This window comes from Ochotona princeps, chromosome 1, assembly GCF_030435755.1.
Source record: "Ochotona princeps isolate mOchPri1 chromosome 1, mOchPri1.hap1, whole genome shotgun sequence".
Lineage (NCBI taxonomy): Eukaryota > Metazoa > Chordata > Mammalia > Lagomorpha > Ochotonidae > Ochotona > Ochotona princeps.
Genome location: NC_080832.1, coordinates 52,581,704 through 52,599,908, shown reverse-complemented (window position 1 = coordinate 52,599,908; position 18,205 = coordinate 52,581,704). Strand labels below are relative to the sequence as shown.

Sequence of the window (18,205 nt, the reverse complement as noted above, 5' to 3'; positions counted from 1 at the left end):
AGAGTGGCTGGATTTTACAAATGAAAAGAAAGGACTTCCCCCACCCCATACAGCAGGAATTTCAGAAGCAATGACTAGTGTAACTAACATGGGACATCTTATATTTAAGAAGTTCATGTGGTGGTCTAAGTCCTGTTTAACTGGGGACACTGGGTTCCACCTGGCGACTCTCATTGGGAGCTGATTCTGGCAACAGGGGAAGACAACGTCCCAACTTTCACATCCAGGTAACTAGCAGTGACAGCGGAAGATGCTCAGCTGAGGCGTTCTTCCTGTCTCTGCTCCTGACCCTTCGCATTGCTCTTCAGAATCAAGAGATTTCTGGCCCAGACCAAAACCTACACCAATGCCATCCCGTTCCCCAATCAGCCGGTGAAAACTGGCAGTAAGATCAGGCATCATTTTAAGTGTAAGATTAGGGTACTGAATATAGTTTTAAGTGGTGTTAAAAACTAATTAGGGATCTTAATAAATTAGTGTGAAGTAGATGAGGAAAAAGTATTGAGTCATAAAAAGGTGTTTGAATACTAGGCAACATTAGAGCGATAGTAATGGAGTATTGATAATCTAACTGCTAATTTTGCTTCTGTACTGATTGCTTCTGCTTTAAGTGTAAGAGACAAGACTAACACCATGATAGGCATTAATTAAGAGAGTAGGCCTAAGTCTCATTTCCCAAAGGTGACAGCACGGTCTCTCGGAGACCACCCCGGAAAAATGTAACCAACCAGTCACTGTCAGCTCTCACAGTCCTTTGTGTAATTTGATCTGCAGTATGTGAACACACAATATGTAATTAAGAAGAGATAATGTATGTGGTGTATGTGACTAGGAGGATATAGAAGCTGCTTAGGAGAAACACAGGGTCCTTGTCAAGGCTCCACTGCGTTGGATGAGACTCAGACCCTAGCTTGAGCTAGCAATAAAGTTTCTTTGCTTTTGCATTGTTGTGTGTGGAACTTGTCTGTCCACAGTCTGGGGATCTTCTGGACCTAACACAGGAAGAGCAGGTAAGAACACAGTTGGGTCTGGAAGGAGCTGCGCTTGAGTATGCATCATTATTCCGCATCCAGCTCACCATCTTTAACTGTAGCAAGCTGAAGATGTCACCCTCATTTGGATGGTTTGGAGCTGTGATGAGTGGATTGCTATGGTGATACACATGTGAGGTCCTTTGGAATGAAGTAAGTGTAGCACTAAGCCTAAAGGAAATTCCAGGGACCTGAAAGCAGAGGGAACTGAAACTGGAGTGGTCCTTTGGTCTTGGTTAAATGGAGATGCAAGGGGCATGTACTGGAATCTACAGGCCCATGTTTTCATCCTTGGTGGATGTGAGCAGGAATGGAGACCTTCCTAACTCTGGTGCGAGGCAACCCGGTCAGAGCTACTCCAACCTCCATCCCAGAGTGAGCCAGACAGGAATATCTATTCCATAGAGGCAGGCAGCAAGACCATGTGTCTGTCTTGGTCTTGGCTCCTGGTGAGGGGGAAACCTCAAAAAACTGGGAACAGTCCGAATTTTCAAAAGAACACCTCCCTAAAGAGCCTTCCAGAGATGGAAATGTGATCTGTTAGATTTAAAGCTCAATGGGTAATAATACCTCCATAAAATTTACACACACACACACACACACACGCATACATACCTCCATGAGCTGACTCAAACGGTTGAAGGACAATATGTTCCGGAAAGCGAGGAGAGTTGTAGGATCTGCCCAGAAAGCTAATCTGAAGTAAATAGATAATACTGCAGCAAGTGATATGAAGCAACATGAACAAGAGCTGGTGTGGCATGGTGGGGTTCAGAGCGCAGATTTGAGTACTGGTTGCTCTGCTTCCTATCTGTGTTCCTGCAAATGTGCGTGTGAAGGCAGGAGGATGGTCTTGGTACTTGTGTCCCTGTCATCCTTGAGGGACACTGGAACAGAGTCCCTGGTTCCTGGCTGCTTAGGCCTGCCCATCCTGGCTGTTGTGGACATCTGGGGAGTGAACCAGCAGATGGAAGAACTCTCTCTTTTTCTCTGTTGTTTTGCTTTTCAACTAAACATAAAAAAGTACATCTTACAGAGAGAAATGAAAGCCAGAATGAGGATGATTTAGGATCTAAACCTATTGCAATTCCCGATAGACAGACTAGGAAGAATAGGAAGGCAATACCATTGAAAGACAATGATGAGAACTTTCTAGAATTGGTGCAAAAAAATACGCAGATTTGGGAAGCTTAATAAATTCCTAAAGGATGGCTTAATCAGAAAAAATCACACTCAGATACAGTGTGATCAGACTTCAATGTTGTGTGTTTATGCGATGATGTGTGGCTAAACTTCCTAGCAAAGCTCCATAGCTATGGCAATTCCCAGTCTCCTGGACAAAAACGAACAACAAAACCCACAAGAACCTTTTAATCCTATCTTTAATTATAGGTTTCTAGCCTGTGTTTAGTAAGTATTATATTATGAAAACTATCGTAAACAGTTATGTAAAACAGGCTTCTAGTTATTAATTAGTGAAGCTATAGGATCAAAGAGTGAAACCATTCATTGTAGAGGTGGAGACTTGAAGGCTCAGAGGAGTTGAGATTTGCTGTAGGTTACACAGCTGATGGCTGCACTTTCGATTGTTTTTATGTTTGATGATGTTTACGTAGTTGGTCAGGGTGGGAAGGATCGAGGGTTAGGGGAAAGTGGGTGTGATAATTATTTCCAAATTTTCCATTTCTCCCTGTTTTTGGGAGAAAGGGGGAGATGAGAGGAGAAGCCATATCCAGCTTCCCAACTGCTCAGTACCTGGGGATGGGGAACGGCCACCTGATATCAACCCAGGGTCCTGATGTGGTGCATACTTCCAGGGTTCTGCCCAAGTGGTTTGGATAGTTCTGAAATGCTGTCGATATCGTTGATCCAAGATGAGCAAACCCTTCCAATGTCCATTGTACAGACTTCATTTACCTGGATTTTTGCTGTTGTTATTTGGTTTGGGTAGTTCTCCTTCCTCTGCTATGGTACCCAGATGTCCTCCGCAGGCCTCAATGGGCTGCCATATCTTCCGTGTGCCTCAGGACAGGCATCCACTTCTCTGTCTTTTCCACTGAGGATCCGTTCTTGCAGGTGGGCCTAGGAACCCAGGCCAGGCACCCAGGCTTTGCTGCATACCCACCCCGCAGGACACCCCCTCCCTCACCCCCAGGGCTCTCGGACCTGGCAGTGATTTTTTTTTAAGACTTGTTGATTTGAAAGGCAGAGAGGCTGGTATTGTGGCCTAGCAGGTAAAGCTATCTGTAGCTCCGGCATCCCATGTGAGTTCAATTCATGTCCCAGTTGTTCCCATTTTCCATTCAGCTCCCTGCTGATGTGCTTTGCCACCCACATGTGAGACTCAAATGAAGCTCCTGGCTCTGACTTAGGCCCGGCTCAGCCCCTGCTGTTGAAGCCGTCTGGGAGTGAACCAATAGAGGGAAGATCTTACTATCTCTTCCTCTTTCTATGTAACTCTGCCTTTCAAACAGATAAATTATTCCTTTAAAAAGTGAAAGCCCATCGGGCCCGGCGGAGTGGCCTAGCGGCTAAAGTCCTCGCCTTGAAAGCCCCGGGATCCCATATGGGCGCCGGTTCTAATCCCGGCAGCTCCACTTCCCATCCAGCTCCCTGCTTGTGGCCTGGGAAAGCAGTTGAGGACGGCCCAATGCATTGGGACCCTGCACCCGCGTGGGAGACCCGGAAGAGGTTCCAGGTTCCCGGCTTCGGATCGGCGCATAATGGCCCATTGCGGCTCACTTGGGGAGTGAATCATCGTACGGAAGATCTTCCTCTCTGTCTCTCCTCCTCTCTGTATATCTGGCTGTAATAAAATGAATAAATCTTTAAAAAAAAAAAAGTGAAAGCCTGAGTTGTGTTGAAAGAGACAGGAGAGAGAGAGAGAGTGAGCAAGTGAGTTATTTTACATCTGCTGATTCATTTCCTAAATGTCCACAATAATCCAGCCTGGGCTGAGCCTGGCCAGGACAAAGCCAGGAACCTGAACTCCATCCAGGTCTCCCCCATGCGTGACAGGGGTCCAAGCATTTGGGCCATCTTCTGCTGCTTTCCCAGGTGCATTGGTAGAGCTGGAACTTCACAGCAGCACTTACTGGGGATGATGGTGTCACGGGCAGGGGCTTAACATGTCAGCCCCATACTTTTAGATTTTTTTTTAAAGATCCAATTTTGCTATTTCTTCCTTTTCCTTTTCTTTTTCTTTGTTTTCCTTTTCTCTTTCTTTCTTTCCCTTTTGTCTTTCTTTCTTTCTTTCCCTTCCTTCCTTCCTTCCTTCCTTCTTCTTTCTTTCCTTCCTTCCTTCCTCCCTTCCTTCCTTCCTCTCCCCCCTTTTTAAGGATTGATTTATCTCTATTAGGCAGATCTGCAGAGAGAAAGAGTTTCTAACTGCTGGTTCACTCCCCATTTGGCCACAATCTCTGGAGCTGAGGCAATTTGAAGCCAGGAGCCTGGAGCTTCTTCTGGGTCTCCCACACACATGCAGGGTACCAAGGCTTTGGGTCATCCTCCACTGCTTTCCCAGGCCACAAGCAAGGAGCTAGATGGGAAGTGGAGCAGCCAGGACACAAACCGGCATCTGTGTGGGATGTTGGCATCATAAGGTGGAGGTGTGCTATGTCACCATGCCAGCTGTATATTGTATATATATGTGGGAGACCCGGAGAAAGCTCCTGGCTCCCAGCTTCGGATAGGTTCAGCTCTGGCTGCTGTAGCCATTTAGGGAATCAACCATCAGATGGAAGATCTTTTCCTCTCCTTCTCCCTGTAAATTCACCTTTCCAATAAAATAAGTTAATACATAATTCTTTAAACATAAAGTTCACCCTTATAAAGTGGCAGGTGATTTCTAATAACATGCTAGCAAGTTAGAGCATGTTTCAGGAAATGCTCAAAATATAAAAAGAGGCAGTCAGATAGTTGTAACAATGCACATTTATTCTGTTGAGACAACAGGAGTGGTTTATGTTCATAAAGCTCCCAAATAATTCCTTATGTAGAAAGCTTAGTGTTTCAGCTACATTCATATCCATGTTAGACTGGCTTCTAAAAGCTTTTCCGCTCCTAGTGAGTCATTTTCTGCAACAGAGATGGACTTTTCTACTGACAATGTTAGAAAGGAAAACAAACAGTAGATTTATTACACAACTTATTTAAATGTCCTTGATGGCATTCTAAATGCAATGACTGCTTCGTTAGAGCATTACAGTTTAGGTGAAGTGCAGGAAACTTTATAACAGTATGAAAACCTAAACAAAACAAAAGTCCTCCTTGCAGGTTAGGAGACCTGTGACTTGTGGCCAGTAGGGCGCATCGCTCCTCCAGAGGGAAAAGCACTTTTAGAACAGCCCAGATTTGCATGGTACCTGCCCACCCACCCTCTTCCAGCATTTTGCGACCACTCTTGGGATCCGGGTTGTAATCAACTATTCGTTCACAGGGTCTATATTTCTGAGTGAGAGGAAAGTCTGCAATTTGTAATCAAAGTCGACGGCTCTGAACTGCGGTTCCTTGTATTTTTTGGTCATCTTGGCACCCAAGTATGTGATGAGTTCACATCTTTCTATAAACTGTTCCATTTTCTTCTTGTATTTCTTTCTTGTGTATTCAGACCCTTTGGGGTTAAAGGCTGTAGGAAACAGAGAAGTGTGACTGCCTACTGTTAGGCTGGTGGACCTGGGAGAGGCAGGGGGCTGGCTGTGTGGCTGAACCAGACAGCTCTGGCTGATAATGTATCCAGATTCCTAGATGTGGGGATTATTCTCATTTGGGTCATAACTGCTGGTATTCACCTTTTTCTTTAGCATGGATAATCCAGAATTGATCTTTTGCTCACAGTTCTGCTTTTAAAGCTAGAACTTTTGATGTTTTTGTTAAAAAGGCTAGCCCCATATTCTGCTGCATTTTCTACCAATATGTACATACACACTCCAACCAACCAACCACCCCAACTTGACAATCCTTTTAATATTTGAAAGTTCTTCAAAGAGTCCATGAAAAACGTATAGTCACACACTTTGTGAAATTTTTGGGAAATGTTATTAAAAGAGTAACTTTTAAAAATGTGTGAAATCCATGCAATTTTAAAAATACTGACATTTTAATAAACCTTTGTTTATTTTTTTGCATGCTACAGTGAATGGAATTAATTCTGAGTAGCACATCAATAAAAATATACAACAGGGGTGGTGTTGTCACACGGGGGTTAAGCCACCAGCTTTCTGCTAATGAGCCTGGGAAAGCAGTGGAAGATGGCTCAAGTGCTTGCTATGTTTGTCCTCCAGCCGTGGCTACTGTGGGCATTTGGGAAGTGATCAGCATATGGAAGGACCCCTCCTCTCCCCGCCTCCCCCCACACAATCACTTTCTCTCAATGTAACTAAGCCTTTTACTTTCACATAAATCAATCTTTAAAAAAAGGACATACCTTTAAGATGAAATGCTATGTAGAGCAGTGCGGATCTCCTTACACTTAAGAAGGGGAACTTGGGCTTTAAGCACCCTGCTGCATTCATTGCTTTAATTAGAGACGTTGCGATGCCCTACAGGAGGGAGCCATTTGAATCATGTGAGTATTTGCGCTTAGTTTCTTGGTGCAGAGTGAAAGGCTCTGAGCTTGGGAATGAGCCTTCTGAAGATGGTTAGGTGACACTTAGCCAACAGGAAGGAAACATAAGCTGCATTTGATTGGGAATCCTGGAAATTCTACATTGGCTCAGTGCTGGGGTGGGGTGGGTGGGTACCGGCCTGTGCTTTATCACAAAAGCCTCTTCATTCCTTTCACTGGGGCCATGCTTCATAGCAACCAGAGAAGGAGGGAGGGGAGCCGGGGATTCAGGCTGCGAACTGCTTTGGCCCAGTTCTGCTGGCTGCGAACTGCTTTGGCCCAGTTCTGCTTCCTTTCCCAGAACTGGCTGGATTGCCCCTACACCGTCAGTGGGCTTGAACTTGGTGGTCAGGAAGGTAATGAGAATTCTGGAACTGAAAAGAAGCTAGAAGCATCCTCTCCACCCCTCTCCTCCCCTGTGTAATTCTGTGCTGTGTAATTCTGTGGCCTCCTCTGGGTGAGCTGCACCTGGCATTTTGATGTTAAATCAGATGGGGGCTCACTTTCTAGGTAAGCTAAAAAAGACAATGTGGTTCAGGTTTTGTGAATATGGTATGCCATTGGACCTTAGACATTGATTTTGTAGAATTATTTAAAAAATAAAAAAAAATTGGGCCCGGCGGCGTGGCCTAGCGGCTAAAGTCCTCGCCTTGAAAGCCCCGGGATCCCATATGGGTGCCGGTTCTAATCCCGGCAGCTCCAATTCCCATCCAGCTCCCTGCTTGTGGCCTGGGAAAGCAGTCGAGGACGGCCCAATGCATTGGGACCCTGCACCCGTGTGGGAGACCCGGAAGAGGTTCCTGGTTCCCGGCTTCGGATCGGCACGCACCAGCCGTTGCGGCTCACTTGGGGAGTGAAACATCAGATGGAAGATCTTCCTTTCTGTCTCTCCTCCTCTGTGTATATCTGGCTTTCCAATAATAATAAATCTTAAAAAAAAAAAAAGAAAAATTAGCTTTAAAAACAGTAGTTGGCTTTATTGGGAAGCCTATTTAGAAAAAAAAAGTTCTGTTTGGGTAAATGAGTAAGTTGCTTCATGGGGGATTTGCAGAGCATGCTCAGCCCTGGGGTTCACTTGACCTGGCATTGCAACTCAATGTGTGTGCAGAGCACGGTCCTCCAACTCAACCTGCATTGTTCAGATCACGAGAAAGTTCTACAGACACACACTTTCCAAAGTAAAGACCACACCACATAGCCAGGTCCAAGGTAAGGATGATCTCCTCCCTTGTCTTGCGAGTGCAGCTCTATTTGGGAATGAGTTACGGAAGTAAGGGCTTGCTACATATTTTGTTTTCAGACCCAAAGAAGGGAAGAGTGGATTGGCAGCTTAGAAATAAAAAAAAAAATGCTGCCTTAAATTGCATCATTGCTAAAGCAAAACAAAAAACAAAAACAAAAAACCTGTTTTGAAAGAGAAGGGAGCAAGGTGCATTTTGAATGGGCATCAGGGACAACCCAGCAACAGCACCTGTTCCAGGTATCCTGGCAGAGGGAGGCTGGTGAGCGAGATGGGTTGCTTCAGCGGGGGCAGCTTGTGTGGAAGCTTCTGGTCCCAGTATCTCTGTGGTGACCTGAGGATACAAAGCTTGTGGCACGGGTACCCACACCGGAGACAAGGGGAAGGCCAAGTTCACCACCTGTTTCCCTCCACCCCAGGAAATGATGCAAGTGAAAGTCCTCCAATCCTGCTCACTTGCTCTCAGTTGTCTGGCTTTTCACAGCAACTATAGTCAAAGTTTCTATATTCTCTTCAAACTTCTGCTGACTCTCTAAGTAGCCCCCTCCATGACCTGGGCAGGTGCTATGCTATACACCTGTTTTTCTAGGTTCTTCACTGCCAGCTGCTGTAGGCATCTGTGACTGTACCCTCTGGACTACAGATAGGACTTCCACCTCCTCGCCTCACTCTGCACCAGGATTTCCACCTCCTCGCCTCACTCTGCGCACTCATTCATGTTGAGATCACCAAGTAGCCTGCCACAACCTCACCTTCACACTTTTACAGTCCTGGTCTTGCTTGACCCCTAGGCAGCAGCTACGCTTGCTGGCTGCAGGCACCTACCTGGAGCCTTCCTCTCTAATCCATGGCCAGCCTTACTCTCCATATAGTTTTAAATTTCCCCTTGCAGTCTTCCCTGTTGGCTCTTCCAACTTTGGTGTATTGAGCGTTTCTCAGGGCTTGAGCCCAGGGCTACAGATCAGCTCAAAAACCGGGGGTGTGGTTTGCGGCAGGATTACTCCAACCAGCCTCCAGCCTGCTGCCAATACTCCAGTGGGGAAGTTCACTGTAGACCCCGATGGGATCCAACGTGTCCTCACACGGCTCTCTGCATCAACTCCAACAGCAGTCCTGACTCGCCCCTTGCCCTCCTCTCTCCCCTGACTCTGTGTCCAGCGGGGCATGAGTTTCCTGTAGTTGGGTCATCCTGCAGGACTCTCTGCCCTACACCTGCATCTAGCCCATTTCTCGTTGCTTCTCTGGGACTAGTCCTGCCACTTCCATCATGCTGGTGCGGTTTTCCTTTGCCAGGATCCCCCGCAGCTCTCCACCCTATGTCACTCTCCAACTTAAAAGTCTGGGGAGGGGTGGGAGAACCCAAGTATCTATGTAACTGTGTCACATAATACAATGTAATTAATGAAGTTAAAAAAAAAAAAAAAAGTCTTCCTCTGGGGCCGAAGCTTTAGGATGTAGGGGGCCTAAACTTATCGTGGTCGTCATCATCATCTCGCATGGATCTTCCTCCCCTCCCCAGTCCCCAGTAAGGGACCACAGGAGCTCCCCCTTCAGTAAGCACCTGGGCAATCCAACGAGCTCACCTCAGAAATTTCTCAAGCTTTTCTTTAGTCTCAAAAATATAGATGCGATCACGGTATTCCACTGCATGGTTGATGTTGCCAGGAACCAGCGCTTCATATCTGTAAGATCCCAAACAAACAAAAAACAAAAGAGCCACCTTCCTGGAAAGCAGTATTACTGTGCAAAGAGTGTCAGGTTCCCACACAGGCAGCTCAAGGAAGCAGCAGGTGGTTTCCCCTGCCCCTGTTTCAGCCAAGGAAACTACGGTGGCATTTCCTCAGGGAGGCCATGCTAGACGCCCCCGCCCCCACCTGCACCCCGGGCGAGCACCTGCCTCTGTTTTCCGTCCTGGTAGGTCACTGGACAGTAGCCCTGGAGCTCAGCACACTTGGGGAACCGGCGCTTCAGCTCGTGCAGGGTCAGCCTTTTGGGGATCATGTCCGCCGATGGGAGGGGATGCGGCGCTAAGGGAGGCACGTACAATTCGGGGTTCGTCAAGAATTTCTATATTAAAAAAAAAGATGGTGGCCATCTTACCTGCGTGTGCATTCGCAGGGAGCTGGAGTGGGAAGTGGAATGGGACTGAAACCCCAGGCAAGCTGAGCTTTCACTGCTGTGCCAAATACGTGTTGCTTTACTATATGCCATCAAATCTCGGGCGTTAACAGCACACTCAGCCCTGTGTGTCTGCAGGTTCTGCACCTGCAGATTAGACCAACTGCAGAAGATCAGAAACTACTGGGAAAAAATGCTATTCTCATTGCATCGGGGTTGTATAAGCCATTCTGAGTAACCTGGAGATGGTCTGAAGTATTAAGAAGGATGTGAACAGATGATGTGCACACACAAGGCTGTCTTATAAGGTAGCTGAATGAACGTTCCCAGATTTTGCTATCTGGGACTCTCCTGGACACCAAAGGATGGCTGTACAGATATCCTGGGAATTGTAGCGATGGGAACTTGAAGGCATAGAGGCCTCTGTCAGCTCCAATTGTCTGAGGATGCTTTTAACATTCTCTCCGCAGCCTCTGGAACCGAATCCCTTGGATGCCCACCCTTGGGCAGAATCCTTCATGCTCAGTGCCCACTCCACTAAGGGCACCCACGGCTGGCTAGTCCACCTGTTGGGCTAGCCCAGATGCATGAGCCATCACTGATGGCTCATTTTGTGTTTCTAAATAATCACAGGCCAACTGGAGGGCTCTCAGCCTTGATTTTCAGGGCATTTCCTAGCTGTGCCCATTCTTTCCTATTGGACAAATTGCAGGATTAGCACACATTTGGAATTGGGAACAAACATACCTGTAGCTTTTCCTGAGAATGCATTTTATAATAGTGGCCCCGGAACTCTGCCACAAGTTCCAGGGAGTCGTTCAGTGAGCAGTCATACAGTTCATTGGCTTCAGCCAGGCTGACGGGGCAGAACTGCCCAAACTCCCCGAGGCGGGAGAGCAGGTCTTGAGGTGTGATACATAACTTATCAATACAGGCGGCTTTTCCTGTTAGTAACAGATGACTGGGATTAGGGCTTTTCTTTTTCTTTTTTTCTTTTCAGAAAAACATTATAATTTTAAAAGTTAACAATGGAGCAGTACTATATAAATCCATATTCACTGGAAAGTTCCAAACAGTAGAATACAAAGTAGAGGTACAATCCACACCCGCTTCCTCTCAGTCGAACAATCCTCCTGAGAGGTGAGCGCTGGTGGGTGGGTGTCCTTTTTGGCCTTTTTCTGTATATTTGCATACAGAGACTGCATGTGAATAGGCTTTTGCCACTGTACTACAAACTTTCTTCTGCAACTTACTTTGATCAGTTATTTAGTATTATTGACATCTGGTCATATCAGTTTATGCAACTGTGCCCTGTATTCCACTGTATGCATATAGCTCACTCAGCCTTTAATCTATGGATAAGTGTTTGGGTTGTTTTAATTCTTGGCATATGTATTTGCTATAATAATATTTGCATAAATACATATATGTAACTGAATATGTATATTAACAAGAATGCATATGTACATACATATAAGGAGTCTTCATAGAGTTCATGGAAAACACATTTTATGAAAAACACTGAATGGATTGCAAAATTTTTGCATTGAAATGTATTTTTAAATTTTAATGTATTTGAAAGGCACAGAGAAAGAGTGAGCAAGTGAGAGGGAAGAGAGAGAGAGAGAAAGAGAGAGAGAGTGAGAGAAAGAGAGAGAGATAGCTCCCACTTACTGGTTCACTTCCCAAATGCCCACGATGGCCAGAGGTGAGCCTGGCCAAAGCTGGGATCTGGCAGCTCAATCCCAGGTCTGCCAAGTGGGAGACAGAGGCCTGAGTACTTGATCCATCCCCATTGCCTCCCCGGGTCAGCAGGAAGCTGCACTCAGACATGGAAGCCATGTTCTCCGATGCGGTGTGCAGTGTCTTAGCTAGCATGTGAACTGCTTGGCCTCATGGTGTGTGGGCTGGACATAGTAATTCACTATTAATAAGTAAGATATAGAAAGAGTGATATAGAAAGGTTTACTTAAAAAATAAGTACGATATAGAATGTAAGATATAGAAAGATATAGAAGAGATGCCACTTCTTTTTAAAAAAATATTTATTATTTATTTATTTGAAAGGCAGAGTTACAGAGAGAGAGACAAAGAAAAACAGAGAGGGAAAGATCTTCCATCCCCTGGTTCACTCCTTAAATGGCTGCAATGGCCATAGCTGAGCCTATCTGAAGCAAGGGGCTAGGAGCTTCTCCTGGGTCTCCCAGATGGATGCAGGGGCCCAAAGCTTTGACCCATCATCTGTTGCCTTTCCAGGTCACAATCAGGGAGCTGGATGGGAAGTAAGGCAGCCAGGGCACAAACTTGCAGCCATGTGGGATTCTGTCACTTACAGGTGGAAGATTAGCCTGTTGAGGCATGCTGATGTCACTTCTATGATTAGTTTGCTGTAATAGGCTGAATCATGTCTCCCCAAAAGATATGTTGATAATTCCCCCCTACCCCTAATGCCCACAAAGTGACCTGGATTGCACATAGGGCCAGACAGACTCAGAGAATGATGTGTGAAGACTTGGAGACTGACAGACACATAGAGAAATGACATGAGTTCAGTGGCAGAGATGGGAGAGACACCTACACAAACCAGGAGCACCAGGGGTTGCTGGCAACACTGGGCCCCAGGAGAAAGGTGTAGGTGGGGGGCACAGATTCCGCTGCTCACACTGCATCTCCAGTGGGAGCATGCCCTACCAGCACCCTGGTTTTGCTTCTCCAGCCTTTGCAGTTGCGGGATGACACAAACAATTTGCTGTTGATTGAGCCACCCAGTTTGTGTGTTAGAGTAGCCCAAGGGTACAGGAACAATGACAAGAGGCTATAACTTCTGTTGGTTGTCTTTTCAGCTTATTCTTCTGTTGAACTGGCTGCTATGTTGGCAACAGCTGGCAAGGACCCAAGAGACCCAGTCCAGCAGTCCTGGGGGAACTGAGGCTTGTTAACATGAGTGAGCCTGGGGACAGGTTTGTTCCAAGGTGGGTTTTCAGAAGAGACCATCACCCTGGCTGACACCTTGGTTGGTAAGCTTGTGAGAGAGTCTGACTGTGGCCTTGAGAGAGTCCCCCAACTAAGCTGTATCTGATTCCTGCTCTCTCTCCCTTCTCTGTTGTTTTAGGTTGCTAAGTTTTGGGTTGTTGCTGTGCACCAATGGATAGCTAGTATTGTATTTGTTGTTTACGACACAGAGAAGGCTAAGGAGCACTAATACTCCTTTCCTACAAAAAAAAAAAATATATTACCCCAGGGGGTCAGTATTGTTATATAGTAGGTTAAGCCATGGCCTGCAGTGCCAGGATTCCACGTGGGTATGTGCTTGAGACCCAGTTGCTCCACTTCCGATCCAACTCCCTGCTAATGCACCTGGGAAGACAGTGGAAGATGACCCACGTGCTAGAGCCCCTGCCATCCACATGGGAGACCCAGATGGAGCTCCTGGCTCTGAGCATTAGCCTGGCTCAGCCTTGGTCATCATGGTTATTTTAGAGTGAACCAGTAGATGGGAGACCTCTCTCTTCCTCTTTTCTGTCTCTGTAACTCTTCCTTGCAAATAAGTAAAAAAAAAATTTTAAAATATTACTCCACTGTAATAACAACAACAGGATGGTGTTACAGTCTATGGCATTGTTCCTCTAAAATACAGTAATATAGCATACTATTGTAAAGTAGATACTATCATAATTTATAATGTCCTAATACCATCCTCTATGGTACTATCATTTTGTATATTCTGATGTTATACTTTCGCTCTACTATGCTGAACTTCACCAATCTTAAGCAGGTTTAGTGATTTAAATCACAGCTTTAGTCATTTAGAGTTGTGTGACTTCAAGTCATGAAATACACTTAAATATCTTTTTCAAAGTCTTGGCGTATCCTTAACCACATCTGACGGTGTTCACGTCTTATTCTGCAACATGGCAGAATAACGAGGAATCTCATTTTCCAGCTCTAGCCTTGCACGGACTCACCTGGTAGAATTAAAGCTTGGATCCTGACAGGGAAGCATGGCTTGAATAGCATACCAAAAGAAAACACACACACACACACACACACACACACACACACACACACACCCCAAAACTCAATTAGAAATCTGTCAGATGCAGCCTAGGCGATCAGGCGGAGTGGAAGCAGAGAACAGTGCAGATGTGGGTTGGGTTAAAGCAGCTGAGGACAAGGCCTGGCCCTGGCATAATGTGCAGGGTGCTGTGGTGCCCATCCAGGCTCCTGTGCGGCACCCTGGCGGCTTCCCCAGCTGCTGAGAAGGCTGGCACACTGCACGGTGGAGGGTGCACTTTCCTGCTGCAACCTGCCATAGTCTCTTTTCCTGACAGCACTAATCCATTTCAAAACAGCACAACTCTCCTGGCATAGTCACCCCTAGTCACCCATAAAACCCCCCATGTCTTAACACTACTGCACTGGGGATTTGGTTTCAACATAACAGTTTTAGGGGAATACAGCATGCTCAGAGCATGGCACCGGAGTAATTGAATAGCACTTTACTTTTCAAAAATATCAGTTAAGATCATTGGGACAAATGTGGAAATGGAATGAATTACAGGAACATGAGTTAGACACATTTGGACTTCAAGCTCATATTTTGCTCTACCTTTTAAAATTTTTGTGATTTTTTTTACCTTCTTTTATTCTTTCCAGGTATGTTTGCATGTAATTGTTCACCATCCGGACATTCTTCATGACTTCATTCCACACCCACCATTTGCTGTGAAAGCCGTCGATCACATACCAGTTCTGATGCTGCTCTTGGTAATACTGCCGAATTCCAGCGATATTTTTGCGGTACTTTGCATTTTTGACAGCTGTAATTTGTGTGCTATTGTGCAAGGGCAATGGGAAGCTAACAGGGAAACAAAAGGAATAGAAAAGGCTGTTAAAACATTTTTTTCCTCACTAATTAAAAGTTCGTTTTTTTTTCCTCACTGTGTATATTACCTCTGCTCATTTTTCTTAGCCAGGATCAACCTTTTGAAAATCTCCTTGGAAGGCACATCCAACTCGAAGATGATCATGGGAATGATTGACCTGGCTTCCAAGAGAGTCATCTGATACGTAGTCACAGGGTATCCATCGATGACAACACTGAGAGAGACAATGGTGAGAAGAGCACTTCTAGGGCGCATGCTTGATGCAGCAGTTAAGATGCTGTGTGGGACACGCCCATCCCACACTGGGAGGTCTGGGAACCGGGCTCCCTTCCCCACTCCAGCCTCCTGCCAGTGCATACCCTGGAAGGCAGCACGTGATGGCTCAGGGACTGGGGTCCCTGTCACCCCTGTGGAAGACCTAACTTCAGCCTGGCCTAATGTTGGCTCTTTGTAGGGGAAAGTATCATTTGAGGAGTGATCTAGCATGTGGGAACATACTCTTTTTTTGGTCTCTCTGCCTTTCAAGCAAGCAAAATACATACATTTTTTAAAACAATTTTTTTTATTTGAAAGATTTGTTTTTGTTTTTGTTGAAAGGCGGATACACAGAGAGGAGGAGAGTCAGAGAGGAAGATCTTCCATCTGATGGTTCACTCCCCAAGTGAGCGCAACGGCTACGCCGGGCCCAAAATACATACATTTTAAAGATAAAAGTGAGAATTCCACATTCCACAGCTGCTGATGCCATAGTGTAGTAGACTCAGTTTCTGCCTGCAGCACCAGCAGCCTATATGGGCCCCCGTTTGTGTCCTGGCTATTCCACTTCAGACCCAGCATGCATGGCCCTGGGGTGGGTCGAAGCGCTGCAGCCAGGGGGAGAGTGAGACCCTGGCTGTCAAGCTGAGAGGCAGGGCTAGAGGCTGAAGTGCATGAAGTCCTATGGCTAGGTGGGAGCAATCTGGGACCACTGGGCCTTGGTCACCGATATGGTTTGGTGTGGGCCACCTCACCTTGCCCAGCGCTCCCTGACTGTCTTGAGGTCTAAATTCCATGGTGGAGGTGACTGTGAGTGGGCATGGGTAGGCTAGCTTACTGGAGGAGGCAAGAGCAGCTCAACTTCCTGGTTCTGGGGATGAGCATAACTCAGAGTGGGTGAGCAGTCACTCTGAGTTAAGGTGGGTCTACTGCAACTGTCTCGGTGAACATCTCTGCTATGCAGAGCTCAACAATCTGTAGCAGCAACTCCTTCTGGGTGAGTCCCAGTGCCTTTCTGGGGCAAACAGCTAATGCCCTGCCTGCCCAATGTCATAGAAATATTCATGGACCTGAATACGGCTGGCAGTGAGGAAGGGCAAGGGGGCTTCTAACATACAACAACTTCAAGGACACTGACTTGGGATGGTGATGGGATTGAGGGAGGGTTTAGGGAGGAACTAGGTCAGTGAACCATGTGCAAGACCAAGGCTTTTGCTTTCATCTGGAAGGGCATTTCCTCCTGGATGTGCCCAGGGCTAGGGGCGCAATGGTCAAGTATAAGACTAGCAAGAGAGGGAGAGTTCAAGCATGTGGCTGCTTTCTAGAAGTCACACTGATGGAGGGGCAGTGCTACTTGGGCAGAGAGCAAGGCCAGGGAGAGACCAGGCCCAAAGGAATACACTCCTCCTCCGTTATGGATTAATTGATTGATTTGTTTTTTGTTTTTGTTTTTTTTTTTTTTTTTTTTGAGGTGCGAACACTTTATTGAGGAGCCTGAAGGGGTCGTGGAACCATGAAGTCCAGCTGAGACTGGAGGAAATCCGAAGTCTGCGGCCGGGACCTTGCTCCCGCCACGACTCGGAAAGCTAATTGATTGATTTGGAAGGAAGGAGAGAGAGAGAATCTTTCATCCACTAGTCCACTCCTCAGTGCCCTACAATAGCTGGGGCAGTGCAGGCTGAAGCTCCCATGGGGACCTTCCCTGTAGGTGGTAGGGACCCAACTACTTGAACTATCAGTGTTGCCTCCCAGGGTGCTCATTAGCAGAGAGCTGGGATTGGTAAGGACCCAGTGACTCCGAGATGAGCTGCTGGGCCAGACACCTGCCCCTCTGTTATTTCATGGGGTTGGGGTGGGAAGATTACGGTCAGAAGCACTGCAGGATCCCTCCCTAGGGGACAGGGTGGGTCTCCAGGCTTTTGGGCAGCTCTGGGGTTGCTGCTGGGATGGACTCTGAGGCTGCCTGCTCCTTGGGCAGGGGAGTGTGCAGCCAGGTGACAGCTTGACAGAATGTCAGAGTGGACTGCACCCTTGCCAAGGGTTTCCAAGCCAGTGAGCGACCAATGCTTTAAGACACTAGGAAGAAGTTTCGCAAGCGTTTTCACTCCCTGGGTCCTCTCCTCCCACCCTTTCATCACGAACCCTGCAGTGTTGCAGGTGCTTTCCATCAGAGCCAGTTCCAGCGCTTGGATGGTCAGTTCATCTGGCGCCGTCATTCCTTTGTGAAGACGCCAGTTCAACATAAGTGCTAGTTCTGTTTCTTGGTAGTGGTTTAGCACAGTCCTCAGCGCGTCTCCTACGGACAAACGTTTCAAGCCATATTCGCTTGCCAGTTTGTTGGCCACTGGAAAACACAAGACATAACAACGCTTTGTTTCACAAATTCCCCTCTCAAACGCTCCCTTGTGAGATGCTGGCTAATGACATCAGCAGCAAAATTCATCTTCACATCACTTGTGGGGTATCCCAAAGCTAAGACTGCCACATTTCACCACATAAAATCCTCCTGGTGTGTGACTAAATGGATGTGGCTAAAGAGCTAATTCTGTGCTGTTGTTTTCTTAAAACAACCAAACCAGAGTTTAAGTGTTTCCTTTCTTCTGCATGAGACAATAACATTTTTTTAAAAAGAAGATTTATTTTGATTGAAAAGACAGATTTCACAGAAAGGGACACAGAAAGAGGTCTTTCACCCACTGGTTCACTCCCCGAATGGCTGCAACAGTCAGAGCTGAGTTGATCTGAAACCAGGAGCCTGGAGCTTCTTTCTGGGTCTTCTACCTGGATGCAGGGGCTCAAGGACTTAAGCCACCCTCCACTACCCTCCCAGATCAGAAGCAGAGAGCTGAATCAGAAGTAGAACAGCTGGGATATGAATCAGTGCCTAAATGGGATGCTGGCACTGCAGGCGAAGGATTAGCCTGTTTTGACACCACGCTGGCACGAGCAACAACATTTTCAGTGGATGTCACTTTGATGTGGACCTGAACAACACTGGCAATCTTAACCGTTAAGTCAGACCCTCACCCGGGGTTCTCCTTGTGAATGCTGACCCGTTTTCTTTCGTTTG

At 46.6% G+C, this 18,205-nt stretch overlaps 1 protein-coding gene across 1 annotated transcript in view; it reads right to left on the bottom strand.

The window, feature by feature from the left end:
- Positions 1-5,434: 5,434 nt before the first annotated feature.
- The window catches only part of AK9 (adenylate kinase 9), a 100,141-nt gene continuing 87,370 nt past the window's right edge, over positions 5,435-18,205 (bottom strand). The window contains exons 33-41 of the mRNA XM_058659685.1: positions 17,278-17,479; positions 14,948-15,094; positions 14,632-14,852; positions 10,742-10,938; positions 9,774-9,943; positions 9,460-9,558; positions 8,108-8,210; positions 6,457-6,571; positions 5,435-5,658 (exon numbers count right to left, since the gene is read on the bottom strand). Coding sequence (XP_058515668.1) covers positions 5,456-5,658; positions 6,457-6,571; positions 8,108-8,210; positions 9,460-9,558; positions 9,774-9,943; positions 10,742-10,938; positions 14,632-14,852; positions 14,948-15,094; positions 17,278-17,479 — 1,457 coding nt within the window. The 3' untranslated portion in view covers positions 5,435-5,455. The remainder of the gene's footprint in view (positions 5,659-6,456; positions 6,572-8,107; positions 8,211-9,459; positions 9,559-9,773; positions 9,944-10,741; positions 10,939-14,631; positions 14,853-14,947; positions 15,095-17,277; positions 17,480-18,205) is intronic.